Here is a 17,542-nt window from a genome sequence, read left to right on the forward strand (position 1 = left end):
TACATAGACGCAGCGCTACAAACCGAACAAAAAAGAATGCAGTATACCATGTTTCTTTCGATAAGTCATACCATAACCTTCTTTTCTGAATATTTCGAATATTTTATGATTCAAAGAAGGGATATAAATAAATAATATATAAATACTAGCTGTGCCCGCGGCTTCGCCCGCGTTGAAATTAGTGTGTCACAAAGTTTTCCCAGCAAACTTCCAGTGAAACTCTCATCAAAAATGGCTTAGCCGTTCCATAAACCTTCCTCTTGCCAATGGTGGAGCCCTCTCTTCAATGGTGAAACCGCATGAAAATCTGATCAGTAAATTTTGAGCGAATCGATCACATACACTTTTGGGGACTTTGTTTATAATACACTTACTGTTGCCCGCGATAACGTCCTCGTGGTTATGAAGATATGCATTACTATTAAGATGTTTAACGAAAATTATTTTTTTATTTCAGTCACTTGAAATGCTTATCAAACTGAGTAACTTTTTAAAAGGCACAATTTAGAATAATTTAATAGTTATTTTTATAAAACCTCTCTATACACCACATTTTTAGCTTTATTTTCAGGCTGTATATGTTTCATAAAAACTACCAACCCCAATTAAACCCCCTTAGCGATGGAATATCGTAAAATCCGTTCTTAGCGGACGTCTGCTAACTATAATCTACCTCCCTGCCAAACTTTATCTTCGTCCAACCTGGATGGATAGACCATCCAGCGGTTTTTGAGTTCTCGTGATGAGTGAGTCAGTGACCTTTCTCTTTTATATATATAGATTACGATGCATTATTTGGACACTTCCTCATCATCTATAGAGCATACATTTTAAATGTCAAGTCTCTTACTTCAAAAACATAAGACTTTCATACAAACTTCCAACCCCCGTTTTATCCCTTTAAGGGTTGAGTTTCATAAAATTAGCTCTTAGCGGATGTTTACGCCCTATAAGAAACCTACTTGCCAAATTTCAAGTTTGTAGCTGTTATAGTTTCGGAGATTTCGTGATGAGTGAGTCAACCTACCATCCCCCGTTTTAACCCCAAAAGGGAGTTGATTTCTAAAGTTACATTATTTGGACACCTTTTCATCATCTATAGAGCATACATTTTAAATTTCAAGTCTCTTACTTCTAAAACATAGGACTTTCATACAAACTTTCAACCCCCGTTTTACCCTCTTAGAGGTCGAGTTTCGTAAAATCCGTTCTTAGCGGATGCCTACGCATTATATGAAGCCTACCTGCCAAATTTCAAGTTTGTAGCTGTTATAGTTTCGGAGATTTCGTGATGAGTGAGTGACCTTTCGCTTTTATATATATTATAGATTTACAACAAAGTAAGCAACTTAATGCTTGTGTTATAGGTAACAGCCGATTGGTAAACATACATATAAATAATACATATAAATAATACATATATAAATAAATATATATATTACACCCAAACTCGGGATGGAAATCGAACCTACAACCCCCGGAGCAGAAAGCAGGGTCACTACAAACTGCGCCAACGGGCTAGTCAAATAATATAGCTGGTATTCTTGCAACCATGGAATCGGCCGCGCTAATATGATTGAAAAGCATTCGCGTGGAATGGTCGCAAGTTGTATTAATTCACAGAAATACTCAGTGTGTATTGTGCTTTGTAGGTAAGCACACACTCTATTTTTTAATATTAAACTGTTTAATTTCAATCTAAAAGTATGAATTTCCATTCGTCCGTATTATTTTATATTCGTATCAGTTTTATTACATTTGTAAAATGTTAATAGAGACCCAATACAAATTTTAGTGTCTAAAATATGAGAGCAACTATAATCATTTTTAAATTTGGAATCGAGTGTTGCTCGTGATCAAAACGTTTAAATTATTATTCAGTAATACATTTTTATTGTTTGAATTTTTAATGGAATGTAAATTAAATAAGCATTGATCATTGTTCTATCTTTTAAGTATGTGTACTTATGGACGCACGTAAGAAGTTATACTTCATTGGCTAGCTAACTTCACATTGCTAACTACTTCATTAACTAGATTCAGGGTGTCGGTTTTTAGTGACGGTGTGCGCACTTATCGTAAAAGTATACTCTCATAATTTTTACGCGCGCGCCAAAAGAAGTATAACTTCAATAAATTTTGAGTCTCAATTAAGGAAGTGATTAAATACCTTAGACATTTATTATAATACACTTTATTTAACAGACAATATCAAATATTTTATAATATTCATGATATTTTCCCGATGATGTGCTCCCATGTCTTGATCTTCTTGAGCGCGTCTCTCGCGGCGGCCGCCATCAGACCCTCGGGCGAGTGGCGCGGCTCGAAACCCAGGATCAGAGCTGACTCCGTCAGGTAGCTTACGATCTGAAATCAATATGCATAATGTTATTTTTCATGATGGGTTGGCAAACTAGCGTACGACCCACTTGATGCCGCTATAGAAAAGTATTAATGAAACAAAAATAATCAAGTTGCAACAGGCGGCCTTGTCAATAACACGGCGATTTCTTTCAGGCATTTTTTGATCAAAAAAGGCTGTATTTTTAACCGACTTCCAAAAAAGGAGGAGGTTCTCAATTCGACTGTATTTTTTTTATTTTTTTTTTTATGTATGTTACATCAGAACGTTTGACCGTGTGGACCGATTTCGACAAAAATTTTTTTAATCGAAAGATGGTGTGTGCCAATTGGTCCCATTTAAATTTATTTGAGATCTAACAAAACTACTTTTCGAGCTATATCTAATAATGTGTTTTTACTTGACGCTTTTTTCGTCGGCCTACGTTGTATTATACCGCATAACTTTCTACTGGATGTACCGATTTTGATAATTCTTTTTTTGTTGGAAAGGAGATATCCCTAGTTTGGTATCATGATAAGGAAACCAGGATCTGATGATGGGATCCCAGAGAAATTGATGGAAACTTTTGAAAATCCGCAATAACTTTTTACTGGGTATACCGATTTTAATAATTTTTAATTTAATCGAAAGCTGATGTTTGTCATGTGGTCACATATTTGTCTTTTTGAGTAATCGTTGATATCGCGCAGTTACTTGAGTATTTTTTCGTCGATCTACGTTCGTCGTCTCGTTACTCTACGGTACTTGTACTACGTTACTCGTCGATGTAATTGAAGTCGGTTTTTTTCGTTTGCGAGCAAACACAATTATGAACTGTAATGACACCGGATATTTATTTTTGGTAACCTTTCAACAACTTGTGTCTTGAGCAGAAACAGATAGAGCTTTGTTTGTGTGTGTGTTTTTTAAATTGTATTGAAATATGTTCTGCAGTCAAAAGATGAACGAATGAATACTAACTCATCTGTTACATTAAACTATTTTCAACTGTCGCCTGTTTCGTCCACTCGTTCAGCGTCTTAAAAATTTTAATAACCTACTTCTGTCAAACAAAGTTTTGGATTTATTTACCTGATTCAATGCAGGTTTTACCTTTTTTGATACAAACTTTGGATTAGTTAAATTATAGGTTATTTTTTAATAAATGGGCATTCTTTTGTAAGTGTAAAGGGACGAATTACAGTTTTTTTTGTGTTAGGAGAATTAATATAAATCGAGAAGTACTCTCAGAGTTATTTAGGTAGGGCACACCAGCCGGCCTAGCATGCATACAACGAGATATCTCTTGACGAGAGAGAGAGATAATGTCTACATCGAGTATTTTCTCGATTACCCTAACATGCGCACTACGAGAGACAAAATTCTCTTCCGAAGACTTCGCCTTGTCGAGTAGAGAAACATTATCAACCATAATCACAACTGAATATCATTCTTATTTCTTATGTCGTAAAGTTGAATTTACAAGGTTATTGACCAATTTCAAACGAGTGACACATGTTTTATTTGACAATGTTCTCGGCCTTTTGGCTAAGATAAAAAGTGTATATCTAATTTAAAAAATCTAATATGGAAAATAAAACGGCGTAAGTAAATGAATTTAATTATATATGTAAAACAATATGCTCGGGTTGTGCTTTATATCTTGTCGCACATTAGATAATTGTAATTCTATCACACATTGTTTTTTTTTTTTAATTTTTAAATTTCTTTGAATTTTTGAATTTTTTTTTTTGATTATTGATTTTACTTTTATTCTATTTAATTTTATTTTTAGTTATTGATTTTTTTAATATAATTTTGTTTTGTTTTTTATTCTGAATGTTGTCTTGTCTTGTTGTACTAACCCAATATGGACTTATACTTTGGTCTGAAATAAAGTATTATTATTATTATTATTATTTAGAATAAGAAGCAACAGGGCGCAAATACGTTTTTTGTGTCATTATATGGCACACTTCACTCGACTTTTCGCATTTCCCGCTCTTCGTATACCGAAATTATATAATTATAATAGGGAAACGCCATGGTATACAAAAAATAGGCACCCGGTTTTATTTATTTTTTATTTATCGTCTTTCTCGTCGATAATATTGAAGACGAGAAGTTTCTCTTCCTAAAACGACAAAATTCGACAAAATTACGATGTCATGTTAGCTTCCGTAGAGATAAATATCACAGATCACTAAAATTTAATGATTATCTCTTCTTGACGTAACGAGAAGAGTATCGCGTGCACGCATGTTAGCTACTGTAGACATAGAGAGATAATACGAGAAAAGGGGTAGACAAAATTTTGTCGTGGCGCGCATGCTAGGCCTGCTGGAAATGTTCTGCTCAAAATCTGGACTAGCCCGACTGGGGAGTACCTCGAGCTTACAGCTAAATAATACTATTTTCAAGCTGTGTTGTGTTCCTGTGGTGAGTAAGATGACCAGAGCTCCTAGGGGAAGGGGGCGTTATGGTCAGCAACACGCTCGCGATTCTTCTGGTACAGGTGGTTACAGGCGTCTATAAGCTACGTAAATAGTGGACGGGTACTTGTATTTGTACAAATATTTCTTTTCGGTATGATTATCTTCCATATCGTGCCTCGAAGAGCACGTAAAGCAGTCGGTTCCAGTTGCTATAATAGACACCTCTATCGCTATCCAATCGCTATTAGATCATAATTCACAATCGGAAATATATCTGCGAAATCGCAGTGGAACAGCGTGGTGGATTATGCTCCGATCATTTTTCTACGTGCAGAAAGAGGCCTATGGCCAGCAGTGGGATGTTACAGGCTGGATTGTGATCGTGATCATGCTACGCAGTTCAAATAGATAACAATATGAAATACAGACCTCTTTAAGACGATTTCGCAAATTTTCTTTAGTAATAGCCTTTTTCTCAAAATCTCTCGTTGTGAGCACCATGAGCGGTGCGTGGAGTTCATACAGAGTGATACCTGTGAAGCAATACCTTTTATTTAAAATAACGACTATTTTCTGTACTAGAAGCATGTCGTGGGTTTACACGGGGTAACCATCCTTTTGCAATTTCGATAAACGTGTCTTGTGAAATATTTTAGCTATATTTGTGGTAAGTAACTGAGTAAGTTAACTGAGGTAGGGCACAGCAGGAATTTCCTGCTCAAAATCTGGAGCAGCCCGACTGGGGTAGTACTCGACTTTACAGAAGATCACAGCTAAATAATACTGTTTTCAAGCAGTATTGTGTTCCTGTTGGGATTCCCCTCCTGGGGGGATTGGGGATTGGGTCGGCAACGCGCTTGCGATAATTCTGGTGTTGCAGGCGTCTATAAGCTACAGTAATCTCTTATCATCAGGTGAGCCGTGCGCTTGTTTGCCGACCTAGTGATATAGAAAAAAAAAGTTTTATACTATTCGAGTAAATACTTTTTGTGTGAAATAGTGACATACATAAAGCTTTACAAATATCAATATATCGTTGCAAATTTTAATATTCATAATATTAGGTAGGATTCAAATTATTCCATATTAGAATTTGTTTAGTACGAAGGAGTTCATTGCGTATCAATTCTAAAAGTTCAATAAGGTAATAATTGTATGAAAGGCTTGCTAATAAAGTATTTTTAAACAGACGCGGCATATGAGTGTTTAAATAAACCATCCTCTCAGCGTTGTAATGAAATGGACTGTATAATTGTGGTATATCTTACAACATACTTTTGGTTCACCCTCAAATCATACTTTACAAAATTCTTCAACCTCGACGAAAATAGGACCAAAAGGCTATTTTTTTTAATTTTATAAATATTCAGCTCAACAACATAAAAGCCTTACACAACAATCTACACCAAAACATATCTCAGAAAAAAAATTCTACCTCGTAACCTCGAGTATCCCGGTTCGATTACGTCGAACACCTTCATCAGGTCCCTGCATATCTCGACCTTCCTGTGCAGCAGTTCCTCCGGCATCTGGTGTATCATGTAGTCCGACACCTTCCCGTAGAGCTGGCTCAGAGAGTGCTTCGCAGACAGAAACAGGTAGTGACTGTCGTGGAGGACGTTCCGGTACTTGCTGAGAAAGTTCTCGAAGCCGAGAACGTCGTTGGCGTCGATCTGCTCCAATTCCTCTGTTAGTCTGAAATATTCATATTTTGTTTTAGTTACCTAATTTAATTAATAAATATGGTAGATAAGAATTAAGATATACCTACAATACCTTTGTATTTGTCATTTTTTCTTTATGTTAAATAAGGCATGTGAATGGGAGGCGAATGATCATACAATAATAATAATATCACTATAGAGTCATATCATGACTAAAAAAAACAAAGTTGAAAACGCTGAAACGAGTTTCTTATGTACATTTTATATTATTTTTATCATAGTAGCTATGCAATTAGTATAATCAGATTGTATAGTTGGTATACACGCAAAAGGCGTTAATTTAAACAACATACGCTGTATACACTTTTATCGTATGTACAAAATCACGTGGTGTTTGGTGAGGCTTACGACTGAATATCAATCAAAAATATATTTAACTTAATCAGAAATTTTTCAGAAAATCATCTTTAAATACAGATATAATCTGATTAAATTTTGGTAAATTAAGCATTGTCCAAACAGATTAAAATTTTGTGTTGTATACCTATAGATATGTTTAAAGAGAAACTATCTATACGTGCATTTGTACAGTCCACTATGATGAATGATGGTCAAATCAGTCGCAAATAAACTTGCATTCAAACTACGTGTCGTTTTCTTAAAACCAATCGCCACAAGCAAATATCAACCTTATTCAAATGGACAAGCATCGTTGTACAAATTTCCAGACTGGCATTAAGGTTGCAGGTCGTTTTATTGGTTTAGAAATCACGCGCTTAACACAACATAAATACACGTAATACCCCGTCACAGTCTCGACACCCCCCCCCCCTTGTTATATTTCGTAATTTTTTCCGACACCTCTCCCTCAAGCCTCACGTGATTAACGGACGACTCCTTAGTCAAACAAAAGCAGTAGATTAAATACAAGATAGGTTTACAGCTGAATTTAACGCATTACTCTTTTGACTGATAGGATGAGTTGAAGGCCTTAATACGGGAACTGAACAGAAACAAAAAAAAAGTCGAGTCTGCTTTAGACCAGACGACTGAAGTAAAACATCTGCACAATAAGCCTTTTTTTAACGTGGGGAAAATCCATCATGGACACCAGCGCGGAGGCGCCAGAGGGTTATGTCAGACTCCTACTAACTAAAAAACCACCACGTGTAAGCAGTCGTCTGTCGGGGGGCGAGATGGGGTCGCGCTAGCATTCGCCACGTTGTCCCGGATCTGCACAATAGGCCTGCACCGTGTCTTAGATATACGAAACGTGAGTGGTTATGAGAGAAAGAGAAAGAAAATGTGTGCTCGCACGTCTCTCTCTTGCTCCGCTCACGTCGCCCAATTCACTCACCAGCTCACTCCCCGAGCGCAGCGTGCGCGCGAGTTACCTGCGGAGCAGCGCCTGCACAGCGGCGGGCGCCGCGCCGTACCCGCAGCCGCAGCGCCAGGGCGCGGCGGGCTGCAGCGGCGCGGCGGGCAGCACGCGCGCGCCGCAGCGCGGGCAGCGGAGCGCGCTCGCCTGCGTGCCCAGCTCCGTGGGGTCGGCGCAGCGCCGGCAGCCGCACTCGAAGAACTTGCTCAGCTTCAGGTGCTCGCGTCGCCGCAGCGTGCCCTGGCGACCGAGAGCGATGAGGTGGAACTGTTGCTCGTTCTCGGTGACATTATTGTCAAACAAAGGTCATGCGTTTATCAATAAAAGAAGATTGGGAGAATTTCTTACGATGAGGCACATTTTTTTTCATATAACTAGGTTGGCAAACAAGCGTAGGGTTCGCCTGATGATAAGAGATTACCGTAGCTTATAGACGCCTGCAACACCAGAAGCATCGCAAGCGCGTTGCGACCCTATCTCCAGTCCCCCGCAGAAGCTCTGGTCACCTTACTCACCAGGAACACAATACTGCTTAAAAACAGTATTATTTAGCTGTGATCTTCTATAAGGTCGAGGTACCCAGTCGGGCTGGTCCATATTTTGAGCAGGAAATTTCCTGCTGTGCCCTACCTCAGTAATACGACAACCCTAACAGAAAATAATATAAATGTGACGCTTTTTACCCTGTTCTGTTGAGACTGAAAATTTTGTCTAAAGATTCCATAAATTAGAAGTAAATAAGAGAAAACAACTAGATTACTTTTGAAAGCCAATTAATTACTTTTCTTACAAATATACTAAATAATTAAACGCTACTTATCATCAGACGAATTGGATCAGTAAGAACCATGCACGTTACTGACATTACTTTTCATTATACCTGGAGTGTATACGCATAGCACAGCGATATGATGTCCCCCGCCTTGTGCGGTATGGATGCTCTGATGGTGAGCGGGCGGCCGGGCTTGTGCTCGGCGTCCGTGTGCGTGGTGGAGGGCGTGCAGTCGTGCGCGAGCAGGAACGCTGCATCGTACAGAGCACGAGCGTTAGCTCCACTTCCGCCCACTTCGAATGCGTTTACCTGGAAAATTTATGAAAATATGAAGAGTATGTGAATAGTAATGTGGATGTAATAAAAAGGAAGCGATTGAGCAAATAATACCACTTGATGTTAAAGGACATCTGAAACTTTAAAAGAGTCCATCCATCAAAAAGCTTCTAATACTATACTTCCTATGCGGCTTTCAATCAATATAGACAACAAATTTATTTATTGAAATAAACCTATGTTATTGATTAAACTAACTCATTTTTCTTCGTTTCTTCCCTAGATCTTTTTCTTGATAAAAGAAAAGACTTATGTCTTAACGTGGTCATGACAAGGTACGTTCATATTCCGTTGTGCGTTACTGAAAGCGCGAACTCTATAATTTTTCTTCGTCATATGATCGCTCACCTCTAGTATACCACAGACAGTATGTATCTCCTCATCATCGTACTCCAAGCCCCACTTCTTAAGCCTCTGCACGACGTTTCTGTCGTTCATTGGCCAGATGTCGCCACGAGCGCGACGAATGTCATTATGAGCTTCCATGGAAGATATTGCCGCCCACTTGTCGGGATCTTCTCTTTTTAAAAGTAAACACCTGAAAATGAATTTATCAGAACAAATATTATGCTTCATTACGATAAACCTTAATAGCCTGACTACTTTAACTTTCACATAATTCATAATTCTTGTTCTTCATATATTACAAATCTATCACGTGGTTAGTGATCTAGCTTTAAGACACAATTGTAAAAGCACAAGTTGACTTTTTAAGGACTAGAGATTCTTAAGAAGTTATTGAAATCTGACGCGGATGAGACATAACTACAAACTCTATAAACTATAAACTGAGGTAGGGCAGCAGGAAATTTCCTGCTCAAAACATGGAGTAGTCCGACTGGGGTAATACCTCAACCTGACAGAAGACCACAGCTAAATAATACTGTTTTTAAACAGTATGTTGTGTTCCTATTGATGAGTAAGGTGACCAGAGCTCTTGGGAGCAATTAGGGATAGGGTCAGCAGCGCACTTGCAATGCTTCTGGCGATGTAGACGTCTTTACGCTACGGTAATCGCTTATCATTAGCTGAGTAAGCTTGTTTGCTGACCTACTTTATTTAAAAAACCCTATACGTAGGTACGTACGTTTATTAAATATTTCTTTTAATATTTTTATAATATTTCAGGTAACATGTCAATAATCAAAGTAAAACTTAGCACGTATGAATTCTAACTTATTCACTCTAAAGTACCAGTATACATCAACTATAGACTTGCATATTTAAACTAATATTAATAGTAATATTATAAATGTAAATGTAGGTTTGTTTTCTACGCTTTCACGCGAAAACTACTTCACCGATCATCATGAAACTGTACACATATTCTTGGAGGTACCTATATGAAGTAACATAGTATACTTTTTTAAAAAAATTCAATGCGAGCGAAGCTGCAGTTCAAAGCCAATTAATTAATATTTCAATGATGTTAAACATTGAAAACGGTTGAAAAACTTAGTATAGATAATATTTCAAATATTTTAATTCAATCTGGTACTAGTTAAGTAAATATTTTTATGCCATCGAAGAAACCTGTCTTAGCTTGTCCAGTATTTCTTAAATTATAACATTAACAAGTATTTTTAATTCTATGCGTAACATTTATTATTTACAAATATCTGAGATTTATTAGTGTAAGCTTTTGATAAACAAAAGATAAACTAGACTTCATAAATGCTTCATTAGCTTATGTTTATATTTATGGTAGTAATATTTTGAATATTAATTTCATACGAAGACTTATACGATGATGGTTTTTTTTGTATATGAGAGCGCTTTCGGAGTCTGTCACACAATCAATTTTTAGTGTAATATATTTATTATTATTATATACTAGCTGTGCCCGCGACTACGTCCGCGTGGAATTGAACAAAAAAGTTATTGTTCACAAAGTTATAAAATAAATAAATTTCTAAAATAAAAGTAACATAAATCACTCATTATTACATCAGCTATCTGCCAGTAAAAGTCTCGTCAAAATCGGCCCGGCCGTTTCAAAGATTGGCCGGAACTAATAGACGTCAGACAGACAAACAGACAGACAAAAAAATTAAAAACTGTTAATTTGGTATATGTATCGTGTCTACATCCATATATGCATTTAGTAAAAAGTGGTTATTTTAATATTACAAACAGACACTCCAATTTTATTTATTTGTATAGATGTTTAGATTTATTTTTAATTTAAGTAACATTGTAGTAGTAACTAGCTACCAGTTGACAGATTAATAGGCTTGTTTGCATCTGACCAGTCAGCTAGTTGGCCAAAAGCTTACCTCAAAGTATCATTTGTAGTAGTAACTAGCTACCAATTGACTGAATAATAGGCTTGTTTGCAACTGACCAGTCAGCTAGTTGGCCAAAAGCTTACCTCAAAGTATCATTTGTAGTAGTAACTAGCTACCAATTGACTGAATAATAGGCTTGTTTGCAACTGACCAGTCAGCTAGTTGGCCTAAAGCTTACCTCAAAGTATCATTTGTAGTAGTAACTAGCTACCAATTAACTGAATAATAGGCTTGTTTGCAACTGACCAGTCAGCTAGTTGGCCAAAAGCTTACCTCAAAGTATCATTTGTAGTAGTAACTAGCTACCAATTGACTGAATAATAGACTTGTTTGCAACTGACCAGTCAGCTAGTTGGCCTAAAGCTTACCTCAAAGTATCATTTGTAGTAGTAACTAGCTACCAATTGACTGAATAATAGGCTTGTTTGCAACTGACCAGTCAGCTAGTTGGCCTAAAGCTTACCTCAAAGTATCATTTGTAGTAGTAACTAGCTACCAATTGACTGAATAATAGGCTTGTTTGCAACTGACCAGTCAGCTAGTTGGCCAAAAGCTTACCTCAAAGGTGCTATTGCTTGATAAGAATCTTTTAAGTCTTCAATATCATTGTAGTTAGGTGTGATCGTCTTCAACGTCACACACTCATATGTCGAATGGCCAGTGTACTTCCCGAGTCCTGGACACGATCTGCTGCACAGCGGCCATTTGCAACCTGTACATCTTTAGAAAAGAATATTTTTTCTAACTTATTGCTAATCCTTTTAAAGATAACCTTATTATATTTTTACATTCTAGGCATCAAATGTTTTTTACGTACATATATGTCTGTAATTTCTGAGATAACAAACCAAAAACTTTGAAATATTTACGATACAATTTTATAAAAGTTGTTTCAAATGTGAAAAATTTTATTTATACAAATATATCTTCGTGCTCCAGTTTTTAGGTGATTATACCATGACACAAAGATCAGGTAGGGCTGTCAGTTCTGTTTGTTATTAACAATATAACTATTATAATGCTTGGCATGGAAACTATTAATCAACCTTTATTAAAGCAGCGTATTAACCTTCACCATTTTCGTATATAGAAAAAAGGCCAGCAATACGTAAATGACGCCGCGTTGGCGCAGCGGTTACAGCCATGGATTGTACCTGTTGCGCTGGCGGTTGCGGGTTCGATCCCCGCACATGACAAACATTTGTATTGGCCATACAGGTGTTTGCCGTGGTCTGGGTGTTTGTGCAGTCCTTGTGGGTCTCCCCACCGTGCCTCGGAGAGCACGTTAAGCCGTCGGTCCCGGTTGTTCATGTTATCATGTACCTGATAGCGATCGTTACTCATAGTAGGAATATATCCGCCAACCCGTATTGGAGCAGCGTGGTGGATTAAGCTCTGATACTTCTCCTACATGGGGAAAGAGGCCTATGCCCAGTAGTGGGATATTACAGGCTGAAACGTAACGTACCTAATCATATATTATTTTGGTTACTTGGTTTGTCTTACTAATATTATTACAATGACAAGTGTAGGATACAATTTATAGTATGCTTACTTCGTAATATTAGTTTCATCCACCTCCCGGTAGCAACCGAGGCAAATCAGCGCGCAACCGGAGCAAGGCCCCACGACGAGCGCGGGCGCTTCGATAATCACCTCGCCGGCTTTGATGTCTCGAGATGCCGTTATGTATCTAGAATGTTGATAATTTCGTTAGTGTTCATAATCAGTCTTAATATCAAATGAAAATTATTGTAAACGTAAAGAATTTAGATTTTATTTAGATTATTTACATCTATCTATAAATGCAATTTACCTATTAAGTTTTTTGTAATGTTTTAAGAATGTAATAAGAATATATATAATACGGTGTCATAATAATAAGTTTTTATGGGGAGGTTCAAGTTGAGATACCTTAAGTATAAAATAAACAGTTTTGGATGATAAAAACCCCATACTTTAAAAAAGGTTATAAACATTTACCTTCCCATTTCTTTTGAATGTTTGATCTCATAACACAGTTCCTGCTTAGGTTTTTCTGACTCTTCTGCCTGTGTGTCTTTTGCGTCTTCTTTTGTATTCGCAACATCTTCAATTATATTCTCCTTGTTGCGCGTCCGACGTTTCTGCTGTAACACGAAAAATTATTTATCAACAAAACTGCTTACATAAATAGTGTTCAGTATTCAGCGTCGCTTCTTACGCAAATGAGGCATCGTAGCATGAGAGGTTCGCGTTTCTTTTATTTTCAAATATAGGATAATTTAGGTGTATTTTTATGAATGGTTTCAACGTCTGTAGACCGTGGGCTGTGACGTATGAGTGTTATGAATGTATGGTCGGTAGATGTCTAGGTGTATTTCTGCGTGCCACTCGAAACTCCCGTGCCAATGGCTCCATGTAAAAATCAATTTCGTAACCCTGCCAATGATTTATACGACCGTGAAATGGAAACTTAGGCTTAATTTATAATTGTGAAAAAATATTTTAAGACGTTTATGTATTTAAATACATACTAACATTATAAAGAGGTAAAGTTTCTAGCTTTGTTTGTTTGTAGGGGGCAATCTTCGCAAATACTGATCGGATCACGAAAATTCTTTCACTAAGAGAAAGCTACACTATTCAGGAGAGATATAGGCTATATTTTATTGAGATTGAACAAAAAATTCAGTGAAAAATCTTATATATAAAATTCTCATGTCACAGTGTTAGATATCATCGTCCTCTGAAACGGTTGGATTGATTTTTATGAAATTTTGTGTGCATATCAGGTAGGTCTGAGAATCGGGCAACATCTATTTTTCAAACAGCTAAGTTATAAGAGGGGGGGATTAAGGGAGGTTAATAGCATATAATATGGCAAAACAACGTTTGCGAGGTCAGCTAAATACATAATAAACTGCTAATTTCTAGTACTAGTGTGTAACCTGGTAAGTAATTTAATATAACTTAAGCGCTTGTTTAACTTTGTTTTTAGATATTTGTAGAAATCCTTGATTTTCCAAAAAGCTTTTCTTAATGTAATTGATAAAATAAATGTTCATATTATATTCATATAGAAGGTCAATAGAATAACAAACGGTGAAAACATTTAATATTTTCCAATTGATATTATATCTCATTCTGGACATCGCTTTAGTTTGGCACGTAAAGGTTTTATTGGCACTTGAGAAATACTAATATAACTCAACAGATCGTAAGTAACTCGATGTTCAGGTCAACTTCGAAACTATATTATATATCGTTTCCTGAATCAACTGCCAAATATTTTAAATTGAATTGACTGCTGTAGTAATAACCACTCTGGCGTGGTGCGAGTAGTCTTCTAAAACTCCGACGGTTTGCGGGTTCAATTTCCGCTAGGAATTGATATTTGTACATACATTTCTTTCCGGTTTGGATGTCTGTCTTTGTGGGTCTCCCCACCGTGCCTCGGAGAACACGTTAAGCCATAGGTCCCGGTTGTTATCTTAACCCTGCCAACCCGCAGTGGAACAGTGTGGTGGATTAAGCTACAGTATAGTAACAGTGTAGTGCTGTGTGGCTATGGCACTAAAGAATTTAGCCACCCCCTCTCTTCCCGTGGGTGTCGTAAGAGGCGACTAAGGGATAACAAGGTTCCACAACCACCTTGGAACTTAAGAAGCCGACCGATGGCGGGATAACCATCCAATTGCTGGCTTTGAAATACACAGGCCGAAGACGGGCAGCAGCGTCTTCGGTGCGACAAAGCCAGTACTGCGGTCACCAAACCGCCTGCCCAGCGCGGTGACTATGGGCAAAACACATGAGTTCACGTTATTTTTGGCGTAAACTTGTGGAGGCCTATGTCCAGCAGTGGACTGTATAGGCTGTAATTATGATGATGATGATGATAGTAACAGTTGGATGTTACATGCTAAAAGTTTAACACTGTTGGTTGTTTTCATTGAAATTTAAATTTTTAATCAAATCATTTGTATTGCTGCCGTTGAGTTTTAGTCTACTAATTTTAAAGTCTTATGTTTCTCGTTTATACTATATTTTATAGAAATAAAATTATTCTAATGCCTTCAATCTTCTCAGAATATGTTAACGAAAATTAATAACAAATAAATAAATAAAAGTTTCTCTGTTATTCCATAAGTTTAGAATATTTTAAGAGTTCGTATGGTTGTTTTAAGGAATTAGCATCTCTTCCTTCAAATCGGTATAAGAAATTAACTTTAAAATTGTAATGAAATATAAGCCGATGCGATTTCCGCAGCTGCGTTGTACGTCTATTGATAGCTTTAATATTTTTCTTGGCAATGATTTAAATTACGTTTAAGACGCAGCGGAGGCATTGTTCACGTCGCTTTTTGGAATCAGTTCAAAATGTTAATTTCATTAATTATTTATTATAACACACACCGTAGTAGTTCTGCTTGTAAATACGCGGGCTATTTTTGATTTTTTTAATATGATTCTGTTACATTTGTAAAATAATCTTTGGAACAACAATTGCGAAGTAGTTTACTTCAAAATGTTTGCCTGTGGAGATCCAGATAAAGTGACAAATTTTAAATTTTAATTTGTTTATCGTCAAATCATCAAAGATCAAAATTCAAAGTTCGAAACTATTCAATTGCTGTATCGCCATTCAAACGTAGGTATACGTCATTATATTCTTTCTTTTATCTATATAAATAAAATCAGAATATCTGTTTGTAATATTAAAATAAGGGCTTTTTACTAAATGCATATGTATGTAGGTATACACGATACATATATAAAAATTACATTTTTAAAATTTTTGTCTGTCTGTCTGTTTGCTCTGGCTTATCTCTGAAACGGCGGGACTGATTTTGACAGGACTTTTACTGGCAGATGGCTGTAATAAGGAGTAATTTAGACTACTTTTATTTTAAAAATTTATTTATTTTATAACTGTGCGAACTGAACAATAACTTTTTTGTTAAATTCTACGCGGACGAAGTCCCGGCACAGCTAGTGACTTATAATATGTCAATCAAACTGACGCGTGTCGAAACTCAATACGGTTGTAAACTCACGTAACTATATTTATTATTTATACATATTAATCGTATTATTTACGTCGTATACTTCGTCGGGAATCATTTAGAAATATTTTGTCGATTTTTCTAGAAGTAATTTTTTTTTTCAATGTATTCGCCAACACGAACTTACACAGCCTGCTATCACATCACATAACACCAGCCTATCGCAGTCCACTGTTGGACATGGCCTCCATAAGTTCGAGCCAAAAATGGCGTGAACTCATGTGTTTTGCCCATAGTCAGCACGCTGGGCGGGTTGGTGACCGCAGGGCTAGCTTTGTCGCACCGAAGACGCCGTCTTCGGCCTGTGTGTTTCAAAACCAGCGCTTAGATAGTTATCCCGTCATCTGTCGGCTTTTTAAGTTACAAGGTGGTAGTGAAACTGTGTTATCCCTTAGTCGCCTCTTACGACACCCACGGGAAGAGAGGGGGTGGCTATATTCTTTACTGCCGTAACCACACAGCGATCTAACTTTATATTAAGTCCTAACCTTATATTTTATACATGGAATGCCTTTATCCAGTAATAGGATATATGTATATAGATTGATTCAGCTAAATTCAATTCAGAATACAAATCATTTAGATTTGACACTTTTTTAGTTTACCTTCTTTTAAGATTTAAACAAAGTAATGGAAAAAAATATAGGATACAAGCGATTTGAAACATTTACTGCCTCTTTTTGTCATCTTAGTTCAAATATAAGCCACCAAATATGTACCATTTTAATAAAATCACATTAGCAAGAAACGTTTTTTAGCATACAAGCTTAGAGTATCGTTAATCACTGCTGTAATTTGTAATAAACAACTTCTAAGTCTTTGCACTAGTTTCTAAGTAGGACGTGTTGAATCGGATAACTGGGAACTGCCTCAGACTACCGATTAACCATCAGAGTGTAATTTAGTCGGCTAGCGACCGCCGATAGTATTCTATTTATAAGCACTAGTTGAATAAAATTCGGCTTATTTGTACTGATAGGAAAGTTGCCGTAAGCACAGACACACACACACACATCAGCTTATCGCAGTCAACTACTGGACATAGGCTTCCACAAGTTCGCGACGAAAATGGAGTGAATTCGTGTGTCATTCATCGATTAACGTTAATAGTGTCTAAGTGGCTTTTATCTCAGAAAATATATTTATTTAATATAAACATTTATTCCTGACGTGGGTATTTGTGCACCTCCAGTCCAGTGTCCTGTTATATTATCATATACAGTTATCATTGGAACAGAAATTGCCTACAAACCAACAGAGGGTAATTTTTTTCAAAA

The 17,542-nt window shown here is 36.7% G+C and overlaps 1 protein-coding gene across 1 annotated transcript in view; it reads right to left on the bottom strand.

Moving 5' to 3' along the window:
- Positions 1 to 2,178: 2,178 nt before the first annotated feature.
- Positions 2,179 to 17,542, bottom strand: part of LOC123660226 (SET domain-containing protein SmydA-8-like) — a 49,748-nt gene continuing 34,384 nt past the window's right edge. Inside the window, exons 3-11 of the mRNA XM_045595325.1 lie at positions 13,204 to 13,349; positions 12,776 to 12,913; positions 11,779 to 11,940; positions 9,281 to 9,470; positions 8,705 to 8,905; positions 7,841 to 8,064; positions 6,218 to 6,477; positions 5,212 to 5,315; positions 2,179 to 2,370 (exon numbers count right to left, since the gene is read on the bottom strand). Of these exons, the coding sequence (XP_045451281.1) occupies positions 2,230 to 2,370; positions 5,212 to 5,315; positions 6,218 to 6,477; positions 7,841 to 8,064; positions 8,705 to 8,905; positions 9,281 to 9,470; positions 11,779 to 11,940; positions 12,776 to 12,913; positions 13,204 to 13,349 (1,566 nt within the window). The 3' untranslated portion in view covers positions 2,179 to 2,229. The remainder of the gene's footprint in view (positions 2,371 to 5,211; positions 5,316 to 6,217; positions 6,478 to 7,840; positions 8,065 to 8,704; positions 8,906 to 9,280; positions 9,471 to 11,778; positions 11,941 to 12,775; positions 12,914 to 13,203; positions 13,350 to 17,542) is intronic.

This window comes from Melitaea cinxia, chromosome 15 (assembly GCF_905220565.1).
Source record: "Melitaea cinxia chromosome 15, ilMelCinx1.1, whole genome shotgun sequence".
Lineage (NCBI taxonomy): Eukaryota > Metazoa > Arthropoda > Insecta > Lepidoptera > Nymphalidae > Melitaea > Melitaea cinxia.